The following is a 26213-nucleotide window of genomic DNA, read 5'->3' on the forward strand; positions in this document are numbered from 1 at the left end:
CCCCCCCCCCCCCCCCCCCCCCCCTCTCCTTGTTCTTCTCCCCTACTTCACGCTGAACCTCAGAACCCATCCTTCAACGGCTATTCTGGCTATCGAGAGTATATATGACTTTCAATACTCGTTTAGGTATCTACTAACCATCTCATGAACCCAAACAGACTATGGCCCAAGGAAGCGGAAGACTAGAAGTCTCGCCTTCCAATTAGTCGTAGCGGCAGTGGCACGTCAGTTTCACCACTGCTCACCCTCGCACCTTCGCGTCCATCGCTGTTATCGATACCATCGTCATCAACATCATCAGCATCCTCGATGAAGAGTACAAGGAGTACAGTAATCACAAACGTCCCGAGTAGGATGTCCAAAGAGGCAAGACTAGAAAGCTTGGAAGCAGTCTTGGTGTCTTTGAAGTATTAAAGTACCGAGCTGGATTGGTATCTGGGCGTTACGGTTGTCTTTTTATTTATTTTTTTTCTTGGGTCTTGCCCCTTCTTTCGGTTGTGGTTGTCATATTCGTAAACGAGAAAAGAGAGAGACACAGTAACGCGGTAATAGGAACGAAAAGGTGGATGTATGTGTTGGACCTGTACATTTTAGAGGATTAGCAACAACCAAGCGGGCGAAGCGAGCAGTGAACGTTTAGTTGTGCTTTTGTATTTTGGTGGCATCTGCAGTTTCTGTCTGGAGTTTAGCATTGGGACAAGAGGTTGTATATATACCCATACAAACTGACCGCGTTGCTTTAACAAAAATAAGTCGGTCACTCAAAGAGTATGACGAACGAGGCCGTGTAGTATATCAAGCGCATTGTTGCGTGTTTGTTTGACGAGATCATTTGGTGAAAGTGATGAGGCTGATGAAGTCGGCAGGACGGGTGCAAATGAAGAGGCGTGTCCACGGGAAACATGGGCACACCAGAGACGAGCGACCCAATATGAAAGCGTGAGCATTTGCTAGAGATATCGTTTTTTTCTAACACATATCCTTCCTTTCACCCATCACCATCCTTTGTCCTAAACCACTTGCTTGTCTTCGTGTATTCAGCATCAGTTTGGTTTTTGTCCATACACAAACGGTACGAGAAGAAGAGTACCAAAACAAAAGCTGCCCACATTTTAAGACATGTGCTGATAAAAACTTAAAATAAAGGCCATCAAGGCATATCTTTTCCCACCAAAAACACATACATAATCACCCCCTAAATTTCCATTCTCAAAAAAGTTAACGAACCGCAGCAAAAAGGTGTTATGGTGAGACCATTTAAGTTAACGCCGATCGCCATGCAGACTCATAAGGTTTAAGAATCAGAATCGAAAAAAAAAAAAAAAAAAAAAAAAAAAAATTCAAGTGAGATGAGCTGAAAAAAAAGTTGAGAAACTGAAATGCTATGCCGCTTTATTCATCCATCTTAGATCATTTCACTATGATGCAACCCCGTCTTAAAGTCGCTCTGGCCCGGTTGCTGCTGAGCAGCAGCAGCAGCAGCAGCACGCATATGGAAGTTCATGCTTTGCGACATGCCGGGCATGGGCACGCTTTCATACGGAGCAGGAATCATCGGAGCAGCCTGGTTGTCCCTCATTGCTCCTCTGCTCCTGCTAGCCGAGCGCATGCGCTCAGTCACGCGCGAGATGCGACCGCCGATGCTGTGGTCGATGCTGCTGCGGCCACGGGCGTGACCGTTTCGCGAGGAGGGTGCCGGAGGAGAGAGGATGGGCACCACGATTTCCTTGGGGATAGGGGCCGTGTTGACGGGTGTGTATGAAGTGGATGGTAGCAGCATAGGCGGAGGGGGGGGCTGTTGCTGCGGTTGCTGAGGTGGTTGTTGTGGTTGGTCGTCGTCCATGACGATCTCAATCATCCCCGAGCTTCCTCCGTAAACCACTGGCTTAGCACCGGCCAGATGAGGAAGCGGGGCAGGCGGTGGTGGTGGAGGAGCAGCGAGATGCTGAAGTTCTCTGAGCATGGGCGGCGCCGGGGGCGGAGGGGGAGGGGGAGGGATGGGGCCGTCGTTTCGGCCAGCATCATGAGATGGCCTGCGACCCATTATGGGCTTCGGCTCTCCACCTACACTGGGCTGTTGAGCGTGGAAGCCCCTCAGGTTACTCAAGGCGCCTGCTTGAGGCGGCACAAGGTCTTGAGGAGGAGCAGACATGGACCTCTGAATGAATGGTCGGTTGAATGCCGATGTAGGCGGAGTGTAGACGGTCGATGGAAGCAACATTGCAGGACTCTTCATCGGCGGTTCGACCTCTTGTTGCTTGAGTTCAACCTGCCTCTGTGACACTTTATCCGGCGAGGCCTGGTTAGAGCTTGCGGCCGAGGTCTGTTGAAAGTTGGCGGGGATAGCGGGAACGGGCACATTGTTCCTGCTGGCGTCCGAACCTAGAACTAAGCGCATAGCTTTCGGAGTGGCAGGAAGGCCAATCGATGGCCCACGATTGGCATACATGCTCCTTCCAGCGCCCTGAGAGCTAGGATCAACGCTTGCACTGCGCGCTGGCATATCTTCTCTCCTAGGAGGGACAAAGACGGTGCTTGGCAGCTCCATGACGGTGTCCAGCCGGGCAGGAGTAAGCTCATCAGGATGTAGGATCGGGGGCGCGGACGGTCTTCGTGCGAGCGACCTCCGACGTTCTTCAAGCTCACGCTGTGCCTGCTCTTTCTTCAGCTGTCTTTCGTTCATCATGACTTTCAAGTCGCCTGAACTGTCCGTAACAAGCTGCATCGGCGCAGGCGTGGGCATCGGGACAGGGATACGCTGTCTGCGATCTGTTTGGTGGCTCTCCGACCTCTTGTCCGACCTCTGGCGACTTGTAGACCTCTCCCGACCACCCCAGTCATGACCACGACCGGAGATCGGCGATGTGATGCTTTCTCCCCTTCCATTTTTGCTTACACTCCGGTTGTGCCTCTGCCGGAATTTCTCGCGGTCTTCCAACGCCCTTCTGTAATCCTCCTCATCCTCCGAGCCATAAAAGTGCGCAGCCTGACCTGACATGGGCACTGGGGAGGATGGCGATCTCTGCCTGGAGCCTTCGCGGCTGGCTTCACGGCCGCGAAGGTCGAGTGCTGGGGGCTTGCGTCTCTCGGAACTGCGCGCGCGGCTTGAGCTGCGGCCATTCCTACTGGCACCACGGCTTGCCATTCGCACCCTGGATGTTTCACGGCGGGTATTGACCTTCTTCGCCACGCTGGGCTGGTCTTGCTCGTCTGAGAAGTCAATAAGACGCCCTTTACCATGCCCAAGTTGCTCAAGGTCTTCCCGGGGAGTAGCAAGGTTGATCAAGTCTTCGGGAGACATGGGAACTGGAGACTTTGGAGATCTCTTCCCACCCTTGGGCGTGTAACCCCTGGAAGAGCCTCTGCCGCGGTCTCTGGACAAGTCCCCGTCGTCCCTGCGTGAGCGGCTGGTTTCGCGGCCGTTGCCATGACCATCTCTGCTGGTTCCTCTGGCGTTTCTACTACTTCCAGCAGCCTCAAGACTATGGTAATACTTGTCCATACTCTTGCCTGGGACATGATTCCTGTAGCCTCTAACACTAGATGTTGCAGATGCAGATGTCGCAGAGCTGGCCACTGAACCTGACCCCTTGCGCCTAGATGGCCAGTGATACTGTGCGTTGGAGATAGAATTTCCTGACTGTTCAGGGGAGCTCGGTTCATCATGGCGCGTGTCGTTGTGCACAGGAAGAGATAGGTCGAGGCCTTCTGGGATGCGGCTGCGAGACCCATTCCTTCTTTGTCTGCCTTCCATCAGCGCCGCTACGGCGGCTGGTGAGGGAGAAGGAGGCGGCGGTGCCTTGGCGTCCTTGAAGACACGAGGGCTGGCAGTTTGTGCTCTGGGCAAGTCGTACCCCGGTGTTCTGCTATCGGAAACCTCAAAAGACATTATATTCGCATAAGGATCGCCGACCGGCTTGCTGATTGCGGTCAAAAGCTCGCGATTATCCTGGGTCGCCTCTCCGATGGATGGAAGACGATGTCGACCAAAACCACCATTTGGCGGGCGCGCAGAGGAGGGTGTATTGAATTGGCTTCGGTTGTTCCGTAAGACGGCGGTAGTAGGGTCAGCTCCGCCAGGTGAAAGAGCTGACTGAACAATTGGAGTGGCTCCTGCCGCAATAGGAGTTCTACCATCATCGTGCCCAGAGAAGAATTTGGACTTGTTATCTCCGAAGGTGGTAATAAGCTTGAGGGCCGAATTCTTTGCAACACTCCGCTGGGGGCCATGGTTCCTGGCAGGGGGTGAGAGTGGAGGACTGGTGACCTCGTTGACCGTCGCTGAGATGCTTCCGAAGGTAATCTGCTGGGCTGAAGGAGACGTCCATGGTTCTGTGGATTCATGGCCGGTGCAGGCGAAACATCGGATGGCGAGCTGCTGTTGGCCATGTTGTACAGCCCATTCTCCCCACTTCCTCACGATCTGGACTTGACGCTCCCACGTCGATGGGAAAAAGAGGCAAGTCAAGATCAGGGCCTCCATGTACTTTTTGTGAGAGACGTAGATCTCAATCGCATCGTTGTGGTCACCCAATCCGATCATGATTGTTGCCGCCGCGTGAACATCACCGCTTTCCAACAACCGCTGCACGTAGGCTCGCCCAAGTTTGTGCTGTGATGCTTGTCCTCCAATGCCACTGAGAGCCAAAAGCATCCAATCAGACGATGTCATGTTCTCTGATCCCATAGCCATGATATCCGTTGTGATGTCTCCCAACCATTTCGCAAGCAAAATCCGATTCGTAGACCCCAGAGGATGCCGAGACATTTCATCCCGAATCAGGTCTTCGATGTCCTTGTTCCATCCGAATATTGTGCTCAGCATCTGACGCCGCAGATCATCGTTTGTAAGTCGGACACCATCGTTTATTTGTGGCGTCTTGTAGGGCATATCTTGCAGACGGCTTTTGGTAAACTTAAACAGGTCAACAACTTTCGCGTCATCGGGACTGCGAGGCACCTCATGGCGCAACCTCGATGGCCTTCTCAAACGATAGTTTGAACTGCCCATAGAGACGGAGCTCGTGGTCGACAAAGACTCCCTGTCTCGCCTGTACCGATGATCGTGCCCGGGCAAACCAGATCTTAGTGAAGACCCTGCAGAGATGTATGTGTTTTCCGTCATTCCACGAGAGACCGCGGATGGGGCATATTGATTTCGTCCCTGCGTGTTCGAGTTGGATGACGTGATGGAGACACTGGATCGACTTCGGCTTGAGGTAGGGCTCGTTGGGCGATATCGGTCGGGCTCAGACTGCCCTTGAACAAGCCTAGCTAACGGTGACATGTGATCATCACTCTCAGATAGATCAGCGTGAATCGCAATTGGCACTCCGTGATCGGCATTGTGATGCATCACAGTCTGGCTTTTTTCTTGTTCTTCGAGCGAGATAGGCGGCGAAGGAGGTAACATGTTAGCAGGATGTTGAACATTGTTGACCATCATGGCCGGCGCATTAAGATCGAACTGCTGGACCGAGTTGTTTGCCCCAAGAGTGAAGAGAGTCGCCCCGGGCCCATAAACAGCCAACCCTCTGGCATGTTCCAAGGTTGGGATTGTATCGTAAGTAACATGTTTTGTCCTTACATCCCATGATATTGTTTCACTATTATTCGAGTGTGTCAGCGATCGCACAAAGAGCAGCAGGTACCGTAAAGCAGCGAACTGACCCTTCTGAATATTGAATAATACGACCGTTTTTAGACCAGCCCATCCAATTCGGTCCTGTGAGGTAGTTTTCTGTCCTTTTCAAAATTCTTACCACCTTTGCCGGGTCATCGGCATTGTACTGTTTGGAAACGCTCCATACACGGAGATCGCCATCGTGTGTTTGTACGGCCAACATGTCCGACTTCTGCCGTGAAGACGAGGCATGCCATGCCAGTGTTACGATGGGGGAAGGCCCGCGCGAGGTAGTAAGATTGTGAAGGATGGTGAACCTAGGCTGAAGTGTTGCGATCAAGAGCGAGCCGTTTTGATATCTGCAGCGAGACAGTCAGTCTCGGCACCTTCTTAAGGATACCCTAGAAACCTTGTGCTTACCCAATCGCAAAGGTCCTGCAATCTGCTGCCGGGGCAATAGCTGTGATGGCGATTTGATCAATGGTTCTTGCGGAAATGTGCTCAGACGTAGTGGGTTCAAAAAGGATCACATTGCCTTGAATGTTGCCTGTTCTCGCCTAGTTAGCCATGTTTATACGATAGATGAAGCAAAGATATACCCACCAAACGCAACATTGCCATTGTGCATCCAGGCAGCGCAGGTGAGATTTTCATACGAAGCGAACCTTGCGACCTCATCTCCGGTCATGAGGTCCCATACAATCGCAGTCTGCCCGGCATCATAACTGACCACCAACCTCCCTGTGCCCATCTCACTGAGATTGTCGACTGCTAATAGCTGCACCTCCTCGGTATGGCGGGCGAATCTCCTCTCTATCGACAGGCTGTCATGGTGGCAGCATACAATCGAACTGCCCTGGGCGTAGAGGAACATGGAGGCCGTGGCCGCACACGGCTCGAAGTACCGGGGAACAGCGCTCGGAGTCGGAGCCATGGCGAAGTCTTGCATGTGGGCAGTCCGTCCCTTGGATGAGGCTGGAATCGAGCCGGTACGGCTTCTCGAGATGTGTCCGGGGACCGACATGGTGACAAGATATGTGGGGAGGAGTTATTATGTCCTTTGGGTCGAAGATCTTGAGACCAAAATGTTAGTCGGGAGACTGCATGGGCGGCAGGCCGTATGTACCTTTTCGGTACAGGCATGAAATGGCCAACCCGGAACTCTCAAGGTGCAGACCGGGAATGGACGGCGTACAAGTGTAGAACATACCGAGCGGTAGGGAGCTATCACCCTCCGGGACTTCTTAACGAACCAGGACGCGTGGCGAGGCTACACAATCCGAACCCTAGTCATCACATGGGACACTATGCTGTCTGTTCCCGCCCAAGCTGTTCCTCCACGTTCAGCACGCCGAGAGTACGGAGCTCGAGGCTATATTTTGCGGCATACACGGACTTGTTTCGTTGGAGTCGGTGGCGGTTACTGTGGCAATCGTGTTTCGTCTGGGTAAGGCTATATGTTGAGAGGGGTTTCTTCCTTTGCTAAGGTGCAGCGAGCGTCGGTTGGAAGGGGAAAGTCGAAGGCGAGTGGGAACAGAAGATCGGGAAATGGTAGGGTTGCACGGGAACGGCTCTGGAAACAAGATACACGGCGTAGGAGACGCAGGAGGCGTGTATGGCGAAAGGTTGTAGTTCTGTTTAGATGAGGACGAGGGGGGGAGGGTAGCGGTAAGAGGACCCGTCTTCGAGCTTACTCGCCTAAGGTCATGGAGGAGAGAAAGAATCGAGTGGGATGATGGTCCAAGGAAGCCCCAGCTGGATGCTGTGCCAGGCGCTTGTTGTGCTGCGAGATGATGCTCTTGTCTGCTGATCCCAAACAGCAAACAGCTCGATGCGCGGAGCAGAGGCTTGGTTTGGCAGCGGGTAAGGAGGAAGAAAAGCAGAAAGGAAAAAAGGTGACGATTATGCCTGTGACTTGCACCAACGTGAGTGGTGGTGTGTGGCAGCAACAAGTTCGGGCCAACCTGACGAGCGCTTAGCACAGAGTCCCAGGACGCGGATGCGAGCTGTCACTGGACAGTGCGTGTCATGAGAAAGCACCCCTAAGATGAACCCTTGCCCAGTGAGGAGCTGACTCCAGGTTTCCAACCTACCTAGTAGCTAGCTCCTAGGCTTGCTGCTGCTACGTTGGCGTGTCCGTCCTCATCGTGGAGGACGTGAAATCCTGTGTATGGCGGCCTTATCCTGCTAGTCGTTTTCTGCCCTCTGACCTCTGTCCCCTGTATCCATGCCGTTTCGAGATTTCAGAGGGCGAATCTGAAAGCGCATGCGGACCGGCTCGTCTTGCCATTGCCATCTTATCTTCTCGCTGGCCTGCCCGTCTGGCCTTCTGGCTGTCCTGGATGGAAAAGCTGGAAACACTAGCGAGGCGGCACTCACCCACTTCTAGCAACTGGAGAAAATCTGGTTAGGTCGCAACAGGGGCACGACGCGAGAGGGCACTGTGTAAACTAACGAGCCCCCCTGTCAACAATACCTTGAGGAACATCAACGTGGAACTGTCAGTGGGCGAGATGATATTGATCTGGGCATCGATGTGTGTCAATGGTAGCATGTGCAATGGTTCAAATTTCCGCCATATTGAGCAGCCCTCTGCTTCTGGCGAGTCCGCTTTCGACGTACTACTGTTCCCATTCAGAATTTTGATGTTTGCCACGATGAAGTCCTTGATGGCTTGCCCTTGTCCACTGACGTCGTCGTCGTGATTCCGCGGTCTCGACACTCGGAGTCTGGGGAGGGTCTGGAGCGGTTAGCTAAGGTAGCCGAACTGGGGACCCGAGCCTCTGGAGAATCGCCTGTCGTTACAGGTATAGTGTAGATGGGACATGTGGGTAAGTATAAGGCATCGCCCAACAGTGGCATGGTGTACTGTGTCGGGGTCCAAAGAGAGGTTGTACAACCACTCGGTGTACCGGGGAGAGTACTGCACGGATGGATCTGTTTGGTTCAAGGCACAGAACACACATACACACACACACACATAGCGAGCGGTACCTTGCGTGTTGCTTACTGCTTTGGTGCTGTTCATGTTGTTTCTGCTGCCGTGTGCTGTGAAGAAGCATGAAAAACCACTGTCAAGCTGGCCAGTCGAGGGTTGCTTTGCAGCAGCGGGATCTGCACCTCAGCTGTGGTATCCAGGGCATCTCCCGGACCCTTGTATCTTCAGTGATCCTATCGTCCGTCGCGTGGGTGGCCATCCATTCCATTCTCTAGGGCATGTCGTCGGGGACATGAGGATGTGGAGTCAAGTATCGAGTTCAAAGCTGCTCCACTTCGTGCACCAGAGGAAGCGCCACCGGTATACCCAAGCAGCAATAATGGCAATTGTTAGTTTGTAATACAGCAATGTGCCCTGTAAATGCCAGTCCCTATAAATGCAAAGACCCAGTAAATGCCAGGAATTTCTGTGCCCGAATTATTTTAGTATGGCATAGCCTGCTAACTGCTAAATGCAAGCCGCCCGGCCGGCCCGCCATATAAATTTGCAACTAACAAGGTAGCTAACAGGGGGTTACGGCACCCCTACTACCTACATTGGGCTATCAGAACCCCTTACCAGAGCTGTCGCTGGCTGTCACAGGCCCCTAGTACATGTACTAGTAAATGCAAGGACCCAGTAAATGCAAGGAAAATGACCTGCCCGAGTGGGTTGTATTTACTAGGCATATTGCTGTAAAGGTTGGCCGAGTCACAGTATCAATTGGCTTGGACTTGCTGACAGAAGAGAGCCGACTCGAAGAGAGAGAAAAAGTGCAAAGTCGGCGTCTGGTTGGCCAGCAAAAAGACAGCGATGAAAAGTGGGGAAGTAGGTCCAGGGGCGGAAGGCTTGAGGAAGGCACAAGCAGTTAAGCGCCCTCGCGGTTGATTGGCAAGCATGTCCCTGCACAGACACACCAATCAGCTCCGTCATCACCTTCCCCTCGCCTTCCTGACCTGGACCACCGACATCCTTCAATCCAGCATCCACTTCATCATCCGCATTGATCTTATCGTCCCTCCATCCGCTATCGCCCGCCATCATTCCTTCCTCGCTGCCTTTCATTTTTTGAATGCTGTCAGGATTTTATAGCGTCATTTTTTCCGTTCCATGTCCTCCTTCCTCAAAGACAATCGACCATAGCAACCGGCCAGTTACAACCCACATCTCAGCTCACAACAATACATCGGCTAAAACTGCTGGCCGATGCTTCGATTCTTCCTTGCATTGGCCGGCACGGCTGGAACCGTGGAACATCAAATGCCAAGACAGATGCAGAAAATCAGGAACCCATGTACGACATTCTCCAACACCACACAAGTCCCCATCTCGCCCGAACTCGGGGTGATGGATTATATCACATTATGTACGAAGAGCGAGCCGGCATGGCTATCTACCTAGGGAATAAGGATCATAGGTAATTTTGTTCATCACGGACTACTCGAGCAAGTTGTTCGTCGTGTGCTGGGAAAGAAACCCCTCCCATTTCTTGAGAAACACAATAGGCGGCCGCTGCTCATATCCGAAATCCGAACAAGTCTCCAACAAGCGAGGATTTCAAATAGGCGCCGATTGCCCAGGATTCACCCTCACTTCACCTATTCTCTGTACTGTGCAAATCGGCATTTTCTTGGTACACATCCACTCACACACACTACATTCAAGCTCTCACTACACTACATGATAGACGCCCATGTACCCTGGACATATAATGAGCTCACGATATACCCAATACTGCAAAACCTGGACCGGTTGAGCGGTATCTGTGCGGCATCACTCATGGGAATGTGATCGGGTCCCCTACACACTCGACACTAGAGTCATCACTTTGAAGAGGAGGGCAGTGGAGGGTTCGGCTGCAGATGTGAAACCCCCGTCCGTGAACTTCATTGTGTTTGTGATGAAGCTGATGGGACTGCTTCTACCTATCAACCCATCTTCACCAGCACCCTCGAATGCAGGTCCGGTATGAAGGCTGATGTTGTTGCACTTTAACCGAGTACTATAGATTAAACCACCATTTCTCTACGCCACGGACCCCGACAGTCTTACTGCAACCCTGATCCCGCCAAAGCATCAATGCCGAAGAGGTGGCCACGATCTTAAAAGGCAGGACAGTCGCATTCCAGATATCCTCGATGCCGCCGAACCGAATCTGCCTGGAATTACCCTGTCAAGGGCATGTGCGGAATCCACTTGGCCCTTTTTTTCCCACGTTTCCTTGAAGGTGTTGTCTCCAAAGCCCATAATCGAAGTTCAACCCCAAGGAGATACGCCTATGTTGCCGATCCATCGCGAGGGGCATATCGTCTAGAACGAGCCGATTGATTAACAATGGGCTGGATGAGGTTCGCTGGCTCCCATAGCCTGTCAGGCTTTTGTTTGACAGGTGTCCGGTCCTGCCTGACACGGGGCAGCAACTCGACGAAAACACTGACCTTGGAGGGTTTATGATTTTGCAGCTTTGCTCAGGCTACGCAGACAGGATGATGAACTCCCCGCTCCGGTTCCTGACTTGAAAGTGGGATTGGGAGACCAGCCATTGCCTCGCACTACTCCGGTGCCGCACACGATGCACCCACGATTAAGTATGTCACGGCCGCATTTCGTGACCTGGCATGCGAGGTTACCTACTACTCTCTGCTTGACGGGTTACCACATATCCGCAAGCAGTAACGGCGATAACTGCACTTCCGGCCCCAGCTCATTGCTCTCCGTCCAATCAAGTGCAGCTCAAAAAAAGGTAGCTATCGGTATGCCCCTCTGCAAGTGATCAAAGCATCCGTAACGCCCCCGCGCCCGTACCTCGTTCAACCTGTACACGGCAGGATCTTTAGCAGTCCGTGCCTGACATGGAGTGAACGTTCCCCTTCGTATGGATTGCTGTCGTCCTACACAAGAAGGAGGACGAGACATGCAGCACAGAAACCAAGCAACGAACGCTGCGTGGCATTCGAACCTTGACCTGAGGCTACCACGCCAGCTCCCTTTGCCCTGTATTGAGTAAGAGTTGTCCGTGAGACCATGGGACAAGAAGTGAAGCGGCAACACCAAGAACTGTAAGACACGAGAGTGATCGTCCGAGACATGGAAGAAGCGTGGGGTTATGGCGATGCTGTCTTGGAGGTGTTGAAAGAGAGAGATGCAGAGATGGAGCGATGTCTGCGGACGGAATAAACCGTCACGTCAGCTCATCATAGAGTGGAAGAAGCAAAGAAGAGTATAACGGCCCTAGTATGGCATGCGGCGTTACTTATTTGGAGGCCAAGGACACAAACTACACCCATCTTCCTTGCTTCTCTTCAGTTCTTTGCCCTCAATCAGTTGACTGGATTTACCTAGTTAATCGCTCCTTCGACGAAACTGTAGTTCGAGCGACATGCATTGAAGGTGTCCGAGCGCAGGAAGGTCCTTTTTCCCCTGAATCATTTCACGTATCTCGTCTGTACCTTCCTTCCCGTCGTGTAATCTTGTGTGCTCCCGCCCGCAAATGCACAACCTACGTACATTGAAGAGAACGCGGGCTGCAGGAGCACATGAGGTAAGCAAAGCTCGAAGCTGCCTGCCGTAACTCTACTCGTCAAGCTTCCATCAAGTACTTTCCCCTTCCATATTCCATTTGTCTTCTACCTAGGTACCTCTATCCATTGGACACGAAATGCGTCCAGATGCCTGCCATCTACACCCGCCCTATCTCTACTTTCTCAAATACCCAAGTTATCTAGACAGTGGCGTTGCTGTTCGTACAATGAAGCAGTGCCCATGGCGATATTGAAGAGACGCAACCACACAATGTTTCCGTTGCATGTGTTCAAGAAAGTTACGCCTGCTCCTTTGTCTTTTTTCTTCCGTGTGGGCATGACCACGAAATAGAAAGCAAGTGATCGCCATGTGTTGCCTCTAAAGCTCGTTTCCCTTGCCATTAATATTCTCCCCTCTGCGCTCAGGACACCAGCCTCAGCCGGAGAGGTGAAGATACAGTGAGTGTAATGCTTTGCTGAGCCCCGATCAGCTTTCGGCTTGCGGAGCTGAACCCTCGCCTAATCTTACTTGGAATCCTTCCGTTATGTGATCCATCACTATCACTCAATATTCACAATGAGCCCGTTACCAGCCGGCTGGAATGGCTGTGCCGAGTCACCAAGCGCAGATTATGTGGTAGCGAGCAGAACTATGTCAGTGACCACGTTATTTTGGTACCTAGCTGGAGGTTTGACAATGACTGACAACTTGGGCATCAGAAATGACGACACTGATCGACTACTGCGAGTTTGAGATAGAAAGCATCCCGGTGAAGAACGTCTATTTGAATCCTCGGGTCATTCGACTATTCTTGACACTCTACGCTACAGAGACAGATACAGACCCGTCTCGCCTCGTCTCACCGCAGGTCAGCTCAGTGGCAACATTGAAAAAGCCACCCCTAAGCTCGCATTAGATCGCCGGTCGGACTCGCTATGGTGAACCGTGCCATGATCGACCCAGCCGCCAGCGTGGCGGGCATACCCGCAAGGGATCTGATACAGGTCCGGGGTACGGTACGGATCGGGTCAATGATAATCAATATATCTATTCTAGGATAATACTGGTTGCGGGATACCTGTCAATCTGTGCAGGCTTCACAGTGTATCCCGCGCACACCTTGTCGTTACTGATAAGGATGCACATGTTGCGTGAGTTATATGTATACCGAACTATTCGCCAGGACGACACGAGACACGCACTATGGATGCTTCAAGACATCATCATCCTCGACCACGTTGGTCGGCTGCTGGCGCCGGGCGGTAAAGTATGAATCCAGTCGGTGCTTCCGCTTTTCCATTGCCTCGGTCAGTTTGGTGTCTGTCACTTGGTGTCTGACATCTAATTGCCATAACGGGCACCAAAGAATGTCTAGGCGAAGAATTTTCAAGCCTTCCTCACCTATGTTTCGAAGCTCGATCCTCGCCTTCAGTCACAAGGGCACGTTTTCTGCTGGCTGACGTTGCGGTGAAAGACATAGAGTAAGAGGAGTCACACTTGGCTGTACGCCGAGCTAGAGGTATTGTTTTATAGTGGCCTAGATAGGCCATGACAATCGATTAGTACATTGTTTGATCGAGTCTCGATTGTTAATCTAATATACCGGCTTCGACCGACGTCTTCGAGCTAGAGTCTTCGTTTTTTTAAAAAAAAAAAATTTAAAATTTTTTTTTTTTTTTTTTTTTTTTTTTTTTTTTTTTTTTTTTGAATATTTCCACGACTTCGTGACTAACTTTTGCATGTTGTACAAACTTTGAGTCTCACTGGTCGACTGCAAAGAACTAGCCGAACGATTCAAAGAGGAAACAGCATCCATGGGGCTATAAATCCTCTTAGCGAAGATAAGAAATCAACTCCAGTGACCCGTCACTCCAGTTGCACTGGGTTTGTATTCACCAAGCAGATAACCAAGAACCATTCTTATCGACGTTTAGCACACCATTTGGAGCCTAGGGGGATGTCAGTTCAAAAGTAGTCCGCTCATGTACTATCAACGTTGAATTTCTCGGAAGACTCAAAAGGTCAAGTGACTGGTCACTAACGCGGGCGCTTGTGCAGCCAGTGGCCTCTATCACAACCCACACCCACATCACATCATGACGGGCATGGGAACAACCGCATACTTTAGCCCGATATCGGGTCCACTTTGTTTTCTTCAGTGCTTTGAGATTCTCTCCGAGATAGGCTTCTTAGCCCAACAGGTGGAAGCCCAACCAGATGAGGTGAAGTTGAGGGGGGCAAAGAGACGACCGTTTTCTGGTATTTACCCTGCCAACAGAGCAGCAAGTACACCACCAGGGAGACTGTGACAAAAAAACGGAGATGCGAGGACGTGGAGTCTGTCCTTAAAAGTGTTCCTAATGTAATGTAGTGTATCTGGGGCATCGCGGAATCTCTCCGACCAGATCTGATCAAGCTGACCAAGCCAACCAAGCCAATGAAAGGAGAAACATGGCTCAGGGTCCCAATGGTTCCTGAAAATCTTTTCTCTCTCGTATTATAGTCTAGACTATCAATCGGGTGGTCACAATCACGAACCTCCACGCCGGATCACGAAGTCAGGCATCAACGCCAAAGCCTTAATATCTTGGGTGCAACGAGGGCGGAATGGATGAATGGTTCTAGGCCCTTGGCTCGAGTTCTGGAGCCAGGCTGGACTTGCGGCCAGATACTATGGTAGATCCAAGATAGGCGAGCTTGCGGAAATTTCTCGTTTCGCAAAACTCTAGCGGAACTTACGCGCTTGAGATTTCCGGAACGGGGGGACTGGAATTTTGTCCGCGGCGACCATTTTGATCTCCGTCCCCGCCTCTCCTGGCTCCTAGCTCCTCATTCAGGATTCAGGGTCTCCTTTCCATGTGTACACTAGAGGTAGGTAGGGTATGCTAAAATAGCCTAGGTAAAGCATGTACTCCACCTGCATCGCCATCGCCGAGAGACTTTCGCAGTGTGAACGTGGCTTGGGAGAAGGGTCTCTTATCCCCGGGAGGACTTTCGAGTAGAGCAGAAAATACAAGTGGTGTTAAGTACCACAAACGCCATCTGGATCCAGACGGGCAGGTATGTAGAAGAACGCAACGGGGAGGGAAGGTAGATCTAAAGAAAAAAGGTTCAGTTATGCAACCCTCAAAAAAGTGGACGACAACAGGGACCGATCTACAAACCAACCATCATATCGGGCTCACGATGCCTTACTCAACGCTTACTCAACCCAAACCCTAATCTAACTAAAATGCCCCGTCCAAGTCCCTTCCGCTGCCCGCATATTGCCCGTTATCCATTTCCTCGCTGCCCACATCTGCCGATGCTGATCCGGGGATTCATCACTATCACTGCCGTCCGTCCGCTCGTCAAAGCGTGCAAGGGTACCAGTCTCCTGGTAAACGTTCAAACGTCCAAGCGCACGAGCGCGGCGTCCTTCCGTCTGTTTTGAAAATCCACTTGTACTTGAAAATTCACCATTTGGTTGTCGATCACCATCAAACAATACCTATGAAGTAGCCCCTCCAAAAAAAAGTTGTTCGAGCCCCTTACCCGCTGCGCCTTACCAGATTCTGCAAACAAGTGCGGAATTCAGGTTTGAATGATGTAAGCGGGCCTTTGGCGGGGAAAGGATAAATCGCAGGGTTAGGCTGGTGACCTGAGATCGGTCATGTGTGGGAGTTATATGTACACTATAGTAGCAGAAGGATCGGGTGTAGCTGGATTGGCTGCGTTGGCAGTATGCTACTGCTACGGTCATGATGATGGTGGTGATAGTGATGCCAAATTCTTTGCTTTCACGTATTGTGAGCATTGGAAGATTTGAGATATTTGAGACGAAGAGGATTGACTTACACTCCTCTTGTATACTACCTTAAAAGAGGTTGTGGAGACTGGACTTGGCAGAGAAACATCGACTTTACCGTGTGAATGCCAATGTCCAGGCATGTTAGTAGGTAGACAGTGTAGAGAGAGAATAAAAAAAAAGGCAGTTGTCGAATTTGTTATAACCTCTGTGAATGAACGCGACGGCAATGTTCATATACCTAGCTAGGCAGGATTTCCGTGGGATGGCGAAAATTTGGACTTGGGAGATCTGTCACATGGATGTGCTGGGAAGCTGGCGAGGTTATTGGATGATGGTTTGTCCTGTCGAACTTGCTCTTTCTCTTAGCATGAGGCCCTCATAATCGCGTTGTCGCTGTGAGAAAGGAATGGTGCCTTGATACTTACCTACTGACTGGGGAATGAGGTCCTTGCTTGCGGTCAGAAGGAGTTTGTATGGCCTTCACTGACTGGGCATCTTCCTTTGATGTTGTAAGTCCCCAAAGGAGAGAAGATGAGAGACATGTCGATAGCAAAGAGTGAAGCAGGCACCATGTCACAAGCAAGCAATGAAGAGATCAGATAATTATGTTGATGACGATGATCGAAGTTTCAATTATAGAAGCAACCACTGACGTAGTATTGACTTCAAATGCTCAGTAAACTAACTCCTCAAGGCAAATGATGCCTTTCCAAATTCCAATAGGGTATCAATATCATGAGAAAAACTGCCTGAAAATGCTTAGGAAAAACAAAAACAAATGGGGGTATCAATTGCAACCGCGCTTAGAACAATGGAAAACAGAAAGGAAACTCCGAAAAATGCTAAAAGAAACTTTTTGTTGCCCCAACCCGATGCGCCCTGATTGTGTGTAGTATGTGTGTTCCATCCGAAGTCGTATCAAAGTAATTATAAGAAAAGCTAAGAGCTCAAGACAATGGAGAGGCGAAGTGAAACCCGCTAGGGGTTGGATGTTTGATGAAAGAAAAATGGATGTCGGGGCCGAGTATCACAAACTCAGTCCGACCCGGCTAGACCTGCCCGTCCTCTTCTTTGTTTGAAGCAGCCAGCGGCAAGGCGCGGCGTGCTGTAAAACGTGGGAGCAGACATTGTGGCGTTGCACAGGAGAAAGGACGTGGGCCAGGAGCGGGAAATGAGATCGATGCATCCATCGATCAATTATTTGGACCATGCCTTGGCAAGTCCAGTCCAGCTGCGACTTTCTCAAGTGCGAAGGCTTTTCGTGTTTGTGTCCTTTGGCAGGTCTTTTTGACGGGTTTCGACTGGGTTGTGGTTGGTCGGGAGGAATGATTGGAAGGCCTTGATTGTTGAGTTCGCGGGGTATTGCTGTGTTTGTTGAACCCCCCAGTCATGTGTGACTCGGTGCGCGGGCGACTGTTCGTCCTCTCCCATTGAACCGTCACACTTGATCACGGTGTCTCCACACAGGGGTCCCCCAGTCCCGTGAGTCGGTCCGGAGGTGGAAATGTGCCGCGGCATTTTTCAGATGGGAAAAATGGAGTGGCATTCGGAGCCAGCCAAGTGACGTCGCGTGGCCGGTCAATTGGATGGGATGAATGGGATTGCTTTGAGGATGTTGATCAACTGCAGAGATGATCCCTATAGCCGCGCGCACAGGGCACCTTTGACGGTTTTTGCCGGAGCCGGGGCACAAGCCGGTGGGTGATCCGCGCATCCGCATTGGAGGATGCAAAGCAGGATTTTGGGCCCGTTACACACACGAACCCTCGGTGTGGGGGGGGAGGGGGGAAAGGCCGTTTTCCCGTGGGGGTTTGACGATGATGATGGTGGTGTTGATGGAAAAAAAAATGCCGACGATGCTGATGCTGATGCTGGTGGTTGCAGAAGAAGAAAATGAAAGCGGTCAAAAAGCCAGAAACGGGGTACTGTAAGAGTTATGGTTAGCACGGATGCATGCCAAATGGAGGCATTGCCAAACCAGTGTAAGCTTACTCAATAAAAATGAGGTTGCAATCGCCACGGCACAGGCTGCATCGTGCATCCGATATCGTGTTGCCCTTTTTACTCAGACTCGGCGATGGGAGTCATGGCGCTGAGCTTGCTCTTGGTGCTCTTCTTGGAAGAAGCCTTGCCGGCGCTGCGTTGACGCTTGGCCTGGGCCTTGCGCCTCTCCTTCTCCCTGACGAGCAAGCTGACCATCTCGCGCTGGTAGGCGGCCTGCTCACGCTGCATCTCAAGGATCTCGGCCTCGGTCATGAAGGGCGCCTTGGGAGGAGAGTGCATGGGCGAGCTGCCGCTGCTGGAAACACTGCGCACATCGTCGTCGAAAACATCGCCCATCAAGTCCTCATCGGAAAGGAAGGAAGTCGGGCGCTCGTAGTCAGACTCGGATTCGCAGAGCGAGGTGCGGCGGGGCCACGAGGGGAAAGCACACGAGGCATCGGCTCCGGAAGAAGAGATGTTGATCGGGGAAATGTCCATCGGCCTCGAGATGCTGGAGTACGAGCTGCCGTAGGAAGAGGATCGGCTGGAAGAAGCCGAAGAGCTGTAAGAACCATATGAAGAGTACATGGTTGCTGTTGTTGTTGTTGTTGTTGGTGTATGTGTGATGGTTGTTGTTTTGAAAATAGTAGTAGTCGGTGGTCCAGGTGGTGGAGGCTGGTTGCTAATCAGGCGATGATGAAATGTCTTGATGATGTCGATATCGGATTGTTGTCGATACAAGTTGGGCTGAAGGTAACCATGAGATGGGGATGTGAGTTTCTTATATCTCGTGGACTCTGGGAAGCAAAAACAAGAAGCTGGGGAACAAGGGCAGGGGCGGGCAGAGATATGTGTCAAGGGTACGTCCCAGGAAACAGGATGTCGTGGGTACCGTGGGGCAGGTGAATTTCGTGCCCATCTCTCGCTTTCCTGGCCCTTTTCTCCTCCCTGGCCGAACACAGAGAAAACGGAAGGACGACAGGGGGTGTGCCCAACAAGCGGAACAACAACAACAACAACAACGGCACCCATGCCCTGTCAACTTGAGTTCCACACTTCGCAAGGTAGGTACGTACAGCACCTTACCTTGCTTTTGGTACCTACGGATGGATACCCCCACCGCTGGCAACCCACACCCAGGCCGCAATAACGGAAACGGGGCCTGTAACCGCGACAGGAGCAAGACAGGGCGCGCGGAATTACGGGTAATCACTTAACGGAAGCAGACAATACATAGATTGGGTTACCAGTCACCAGTCAAAAAGGATTTGCCTAGACCGGGTACTTTTCCGTGTAATGCCAGAAGAAAAGAGTCATTGCGTGCCCTTGGTTCGTTTCGCGCCTCCGCTTCCTCTTTTGGGTGTTCTTGCGATACCAGCGGTTTGCCTGGGCACCAAGCGCTGCCCTGCGTATCTCTCGACCAGCTGCCCTCTTTGGCTGGACCGCCGCGGGGCATGACCTGGGGCATCAACAAGCACCAGCCTATCTCGGGCTGTTATCAGGGCGACCGACGGCGCCCTAAGTCGCAAACCGCTATCAAAGGCCCAGCCCCGGCGGGGGGTAGACAGCCATGACGGCCAAAGAAAACGACGGGATGAGTCTGGGCGCTATGGCGCCAAACAACAAGACGGGACAAACGACAGTGACGGGACCGACCAAAGTGACAACTGACCAGTCCATCACCGGCCTGGACGTTCAATCTCAAAAGAAGCGAGAAATGCGAATGCGAATGTGAATGTGAATGTGAATGTGGATGTGACGGCCATTTCTCGAATTTCCATGCCCCGGATGGGCATCCGACCGTGTTAGTCGTGTAAATCATAGTGCTTACCTACCGCCCGGACCGGTTCACTTCCGTGTTCGATGAAGTTTGCTCGGGAGACGGACACCATGCACGCTGCTCTCGTCGCTGAGTCGCTACAACTTGCGGTGTCCTCTGTCAGTGCTTCTGACCGCCTTTGCCCTCGAGCAACAACGCATCCCGATACGCCCGTTTCACCATGATTACTTTGGTGTGTGTCCGGCCGGTGCCATTCAGCTTACAACGTCCCCGAATAGCTGCACCGTTGGTCATGGTGATACCGGTGGTACATTGCAGTCATTGCTAGTCACCGTCGGTGGGCATTAGTCGACACACCATTGCTGCTCAGCCAACTGAAGCCTTTGGATGGCCCACGAACCCAAAACCATGAGAGCTAGCGAGCGAGTCAAGAGGTGCGCCCCGTGGTGGCTGAGCACAAGAGACACCACCTGCACTAGATTACGGGCTCACTCAGAGCTTTCGGTTCCACGGCCATTTATTCACTCATTCAATCATTTATTCTCTCATTCGCAATGGACATGACAGGAGACAGCTCCGAACGTCCATACGGTTCCGCAGCCCTTGGGCGCCCTAGATCCCCCTCTTCTTTCCGCCGTCTTTAATCAAGAGATGCTCTTCCTTATGGGTCATGGAAGCCCTGTCAGTTAGTGTCGCGCACCCGGGCTCATGGGAATGAAGGGATGACAGGATGAATAGCATGTACACTATAGAACGGAATGTACCGTTTGCGAACCAGTCGGTGAACCGTTTGCTCCCCCGAGGAAGCGACCAGGGCTGGCTGCCACGGGCACGGACGGAGACGAACGGGGACGACGGGGAAGAAGAAGAAGAAGAAGAAGAAGAAGAGAGAGGTCAAGGAAGACCCTATCTGGCATCAATGGGAACAAGGCCCGCGGCACCATGGCCCCCATTCCGGACTCCAGGGTGGTTAAAAGTCCAGACGGTCAGGGTTCCGCGTCCAGGCCCCCGTCCATCCCATAAAATCACCATTCCTTTTTTGCCGTAGTCGAGGCGCCCCAAAATCCTTTCCCCGGGTCTTGTGTCCCGAGATAACCCCGGCTTGAATTGGCTGTCAGTGCCTGTCAGTTGCAAGAACCGTTCTACATGTTAACCCCCTTAAAACCTCCGTTTTCTTGGTGCGTCTCGCGACTCGCGACTCACCAGCGGACCGGTAGGTGGGAGGTAGCATTCACGTTGCTTCAACTTCAACAACATTTGTTCCCCCCTCCCCCACCTCAAAAAACAAAATAAAATAAATAAATGAATAACACGCACCCTCACCGCCTGAAATGAGATACGTAGGGGAAAAGGGTGTGGACTTGTTGGCGGCCAGAAAAGCAACTTTCGCCCACACCAAATGCACACTTCCACACTACACCGTTTCTATTTTCAAGCTTGTTTGTATACCGTTGCTGTTGTCTAGCACCGCGGTTTCGCGGTATGAAAAAGCAAGCAAGCCAAATATAAGGCACGGCTGTCAACTTGTCAAAACGGCAGTCAAGCAGCAAGCCACAACAAGAAGCAAGCAAAACGACCCCTAAACATTTGTTAGTATTACACAAACAAGAAAAGGTTTGTCTTGCTTGTTTGGGGGGCTATGTCATTCCCAATTTGGGATTTTGCCCTTGCTTCTCCAGCACTCCAGGCTTCTGTCGCGTCACTTCCGGTTGGCTGTATCTTGGGATCAATCTGATAGCGTAGATATATCGATAATGATCAGAGTTCCGGGAACGGATGCCCTTTCTTTTTTACTCGCGACAAACCCTTCCCCTTGCGCACGCACATCGACAAAGAGATTCCATACGCGGCAAATAGTGTGACTTTAGTGCTTGTATGTAAAGGGACGGAGGAAACGGTTGCTGTTGTTGTTCGGTTGGTAGCCCTGCTGGTGTTGGTCGTTTGGTTGGTTGGCCTCTGGTCCTATCAATGATACGAATGAAGCCATCGTGACCACCTCACCTCTACCGGCCTAGCATCCAAACCCGCCAAAACAGAGCGAGAGAGAAAGAAAAAAAAAAGAGAAAGAAGGAAAGAGAACAAAAACTCATCAGGTCAGGGTCTCATCTCAACAATGTACGTATGCACACACACCGTTTTAGAACTTGGTGCGTCGCTGCGCGCATCGCGCGCCCTAGTGAGGATGGCGAGGAATAGCTGGCTGGTTTCGCTAGTATACTGTGTAGGCTCCTGTCTGCGGTTCCATGATTACACACAGATGCACGACCAGCGCAAGACCCGTTTTTGGGGCAGTCTTCAGCGTGCGCGGTGCGGTGTGCGCTTCCTTCTTGCTCACGATATCTGATATCTGACACTGGCACCTTCGTTTCAAACTGCATAGAGGTAGTACTACCTCTATCTAACCTGAATACTGAGCTGGCCCTAGCCCCCAAGAAGGTGAGGGAAGCATCAGGCCGGAGTGCCGCTGACGCTCGGCGGTGCGAATGATAACTGGCCTCCCCAACAGATCGAATAACCCAATGCACCCTCGCCGTATCATCCCGTCTGCACTTCTAGCAAATATCACAAAATGCGCCGCCGCGCCGCTATGATAGTTGTTTTTTCTCACCTGCTGAGCCGAAAAAAAAAAGAGAGTAATGAGGTTATCGGCGAAACCTCAAACTTGCTACCACACTAGTTTACCCCGTACTACTGTAGCTATGGTCGTCTTGCAGCTTGTTGTCCGAGTTTCAAAAATTTTTTGACTCCATCTCTGGGCATCATCGCATACCCACGAACCAGGTAATCCTGTCCGCACTGGTGGACGGAGGACACAGGACGGGAGAAGTGGAAAACTGGAGTTCAAGCAAGAGCCTGAGTGATCGATGCAACTGAAACTGATGCAAAGCATTGCGCGCATCGATCTCCTTAGTGCCCGCGCCCGTTTTGGAATCCGATACGATTTAAATGGGGTCCCGCGGTTGGCGGTTCAAGTAGGTTTTGCGGAGGTTGTGGAGGTTGGGGAAGAAGGGAAGGGTGGTGACGTTCGATCGATGCCAAGAAAATGGGGACAGCACACACCACATTTGGGCCCGTCAGCAGTCAGCCCAAGGACCATCCCGCCCGCCCGTAAAAACGGCTCTGCTGAGACAGGAATGAGGCCGGTCCGGAGCTAAGAAAGCGGGGGTCGGGAGGCATCGGAGGAGGTTGAGAAGACGCCACGAACAATTGAACGGCATCGCTGATGCACGAACGGTGATCAGAACATGAACCCTCCTTCCTCCTGTCCGCGCTTGGGTCAAGGGAGATTCGCGAAAGTTGCGACGTCATGCCGACTGCCTGTACCCTAGGTACTTACCTACTCCCCTTCTCCGCGGAGGACGTGGACCCCCCGCCCGGCAACGGCTCCCCGTTGTTTTGAACAGCACGCACTCCCGGTCCTGTTCTTCGAAACGACGAATCTGGCAATCACGTCTCGGATAGCCATGCGTTGTTTGGTTGCCATGGCACCTGTCAATCTTCTCCTTGTTCTCCTTGCTTGCTTGTCATTCCCAAGATCTCCTTCCTTTCTTATTGCGTAGCATTTAATCTTGGGTAAGTTTGGGGGTCTTCCGCGACGACGACCTGATAACACAAGAAGTCGTATCGAATCTCCCCTTGTTCTGGCTTTGCTGTGGCCGACATGTGAAGGAGGCCTGTTGGCAAAAGAGCTGGAGACAGAACATTGGAAAGCCGTTGAAGAGGAAAGCATTGAGAATGCCGTTGAGATGATGGAAGAAGCTTCCGGAGCAGGGGGCCGCCAGGGGTAGGAAGTCACCATGTACACGATGACAACGACGACGACAATGGTGAAGATAACTGAAAGGGGATCATTCCATTCGTGTCGCCGATGGGCTACCGCCATTACGGTTCCCGTAGCTCGCGAGCTGAAACGGAGCAGCCTCACAACCTCAAGAAGAGTGGATAGATAAGTACTAAGTACACCGTGGTACCTACCTACAGTAGGTAGGGAACCAATAACTACATTCCCACCGCGATTCGGTAATGAGCATAGAGTTCTCGAGATGGACGGATGCTCTTTGATGATAACTACAAAGCTCTTCACTAACCTGAAACACCTCGTTTATACCACCAAATGGCCTCGAGAGTGTCCGCTACAAGTCGCGTTGATGTTGTTACCAGCCCCAGGATAGCTTCAGTTCTTGGGATCCACCCGCTATCGCGCCCACTTATAGCCGATACTGTAGGTCGTAAACCACCACGAAACATCATCATCACCTGCGGCAAACCCTATCTCTGTAGAGGTACCATCAATAGGTAGCCAACACTTTGCACCAAAAGTGCACACAAGACCTTTGCCACAACACCACGCAATACCTCTTATACGGATCGATACGATACACCGCATCACACACCCTATACAGAGACACCAACTGACTGTTTCATAGGGCTGGTATGTCTTTGCTTTTTGACTAAGAACACCACAGGCGATCGATGCGATGCATTGCGCTACGATGTACGATGAACCATCCAACGACTACCACATCCCCACCCTCCGGCCACTTTGTTTGAGACACACAAACACATACACCTCCAACACACCTATGAACCGTAAAAGTCAAACACCATCGCTATCACCGCCATTTCCTTCTCGGCCCCGGGGCGCTGGTTTTGGGCTAGGTTTGGCGTCCGCGCGTTTCGATACCTACGATTTGAGGCGTCGCGCGGCTGGCTGTATCTCTACAGGCGGTAGGCGGGTTCGTTTCGAGACACCCGCACTGACAGCCAGCTGCAGCCACGGCAAACTCTCCTAGCAACTCCTCCGCGATAGCGGTGGATGCTGCTATGATTGCGAGATCGACGGGGCTTGCTTTTTTGTCTCAGGGGTGTCACGGTCACTGCTTGGGGGGGGGGAGGGCTGTCTCTCCCATCTCCGTTTCTGTCTTGTCTGGATGCCAAGCAGCCTGTCCGTTTTCCGCTTCCATTTCAATCTAAGTTCTGAAATGCCCGGATCCGTACATATTTCCCCGGATTGTTTTATCCCACAAACCCCCACACCATCCCATGGAAACCACATGGGTTTGTACTATGTGTGTGTTCATCCCACCATCACCACCGTCTCCGTTGGCGTTGCTGTCTAAATTTGGACCGGCCGGGTGATGTTTGTGTGTGTTAAGTATTTGGATTTGTTTGCATTACATTCCCTCCAAATTCATCCTTTATCCCCCCTAATAACACCAAGTGTGAATTTGCTATCCCTTCCTCCCCGTTACGCTGCCCGTTGGATGGATTGGATGGATGACGGACATGGGAAAGTCTGGGGTCCAAAATGCTTCACTTCCACTGGAGCACAGTCAACTCTGGGGAGATACCGGGGAGATTTTAGGATTGTAGACAACACAACCACTGAACGGCGGAACGACGGCGAGTTTTGCGGTAGTTGCCAGTCAGCCGGCCGGTTGTGTGGCCCAGAACTCTATTGCTTACTGTAGCATACATAGCATAGTGTGGAATGTGTACCTATGCAAAGCTCGTCAGCGTCTGACTGTGCCGTTGTAGATAGATATACGATACGATAGTAACGTACGTAGATGCTGGTAAAAGAATGTCACGGTGATACAGGAAGAACCAACTTGAAACATGTGTAGCCCAATGGAGTGTGTTGTTGTAGGTGTTCAAGGATGACACTTGCACAACTCTATCAGCACTGACACCATCTGGGGTGCAGTAGGCTACGATTTCCCATACATACCTACTATTCCGATCTCTCAATCTGATTGCGTGAGCCACATCCGCAATCGATTACCTACCTTTTAGGGACATCGAACTCCAAACAACATACATACGCACGCACATACACGGCCCTCGTATGAGACTATTTTATGTCGCTTTGCGGCTTCAGAGAAGGATGTATACGGTTTATCTAATTAGCCCAAAATGGGTTCAAGAGAACCAGATCTGGACTTCCAGATCTCGAGATCGTCGCCATGGTTCATCACCCCCCATCTAATCGACACAGTGATAATTGTTAGTGTATTAAGCCCACGAGAAGTGAAGCTGTAAAAAGCAACAACCACGACCGATCGAACAATAACGACATTCCGTCCTGGTCCGAGCCTGGCGGGATCTCTTAACGGCTTAGTCAGTGATCGGGAAATAAGTGTGGAGAGAGTCTCACTCCTCTTTTGTTCTTCGTCTTTAGTTACGGTATTCATAGCATGGATGTCATGATGGTTCGCGTGGTTCGTGCTAACAAATTCCCGTTCCGTCCAGTATGTACGGGGAACTGAGATTTTTGTGGGGATACAGACCTGACGGGAGCCTCTGAAGGTCCCAAGTCTTCCTCCACTCAGACGATCGGAGAGACCTCCGTCATACACTAGTCTACACTGCAAAATAGCTGCGGTAATGCCTCCAGTCCCGACGTCCAAAATAGGGGGGTTTTCTCCCACTACTACAAATGCCTCTTCTTGGGATAGCGCGGGGATGATGTGGAGGCCCCCCGTCAGTCTCACGGTGAGTGGCTTGAGATTATCTTGGTAGGACTCCTCCCAAAATC

At 51.6% G+C, this 26213-nt stretch overlaps 5 protein-coding genes across 5 annotated transcripts in view; 1 reads left to right on the forward strand and 4 right to left on the reverse strand.

Annotated features, from left to right (window-relative positions):
• The window catches only part of NEUTE1DRAFT_123081 (uncharacterized protein), a gene marked incomplete at both ends in the record, with an annotated part of 3377 nt that extends 3119 nt beyond the window's left edge, over window positions 1–258 (forward strand). Inside the window, one exon of the mRNA XM_009853861.1 lies at window positions 159–258. Within this exon, the coding sequence (XP_009852163.1) occupies window positions 159–186 (28 nt within the window). The remainder of the gene's footprint in view (window positions 1–158) is intronic.
• A 1147-nt stretch (window positions 259–1405) lies between these two features.
• Window positions 1406–6647, reverse strand: NEUTE1DRAFT_83916 (uncharacterized protein; the record flags this gene model as incomplete). Its single annotated transcript, XM_009853862.1, has 5 exons — window positions 1406–5532; window positions 5671–5725; window positions 5763–5982; window positions 6044–6170; window positions 6227–6647. The coding sequence occupies 5 exons, from the start codon at window positions 6645–6647 to the stop codon at window positions 1406–1408; spliced, it is 4950 nt and encodes a 1649-aa protein (XP_009852164.1).
• Window positions 6648–7525: 878 nt separating this feature from the next.
• On the reverse strand, window positions 7526–8651 carry NEUTE1DRAFT_101859 (uncharacterized protein; the record flags this gene model as incomplete). The annotated part of the gene is made up of 4 exons (XM_009853863.1): window positions 7526–7635; window positions 7834–7974; window positions 8246–8363; window positions 8634–8651. The coding sequence occupies 4 exons, from the start codon at window positions 8649–8651 to the stop codon at window positions 7526–7528; spliced, it is 387 nt and encodes a 128-aa protein (XP_009852165.1).
• A 4518-nt stretch (window positions 8652–13169) lies between these two features.
• Window positions 13170–13422, reverse strand: NEUTE1DRAFT_138698 (uncharacterized protein; the record flags this gene model as incomplete). The annotated part of the gene is made up of 2 exons (XM_009853864.1): window positions 13170–13251; window positions 13325–13422. 2 exons carry the CDS (start codon window positions 13420–13422, stop codon window positions 13170–13172), a joined length of 180 nt encoding a protein of 59 aa, XP_009852166.1.
• Window positions 13423–17973: 4551 nt separating this feature from the next.
• Window positions 17974–18405, reverse strand: NEUTE1DRAFT_17886 (uncharacterized protein; the record flags this gene model as incomplete). Its single annotated transcript, XM_009853231.2, has 1 exon — window positions 17974–18405. A coding segment is annotated over one exon (432 nt), but the record flags the coding sequence as incomplete, so codon positions are not given.
• Window positions 18406–26213: the final 7808 nt, after the last annotated feature.

This window comes from Neurospora tetrasperma, assembly GCF_000213175.1.
Source record: "Neurospora tetrasperma FGSC 2508 unplaced genomic scaffold NEUTE1scaffold_4, whole genome shotgun sequence".
In the NCBI taxonomy this organism is placed as follows: Eukaryota; Fungi; Ascomycota; class Sordariomycetes; order Sordariales; family Sordariaceae; genus Neurospora; species Neurospora tetrasperma.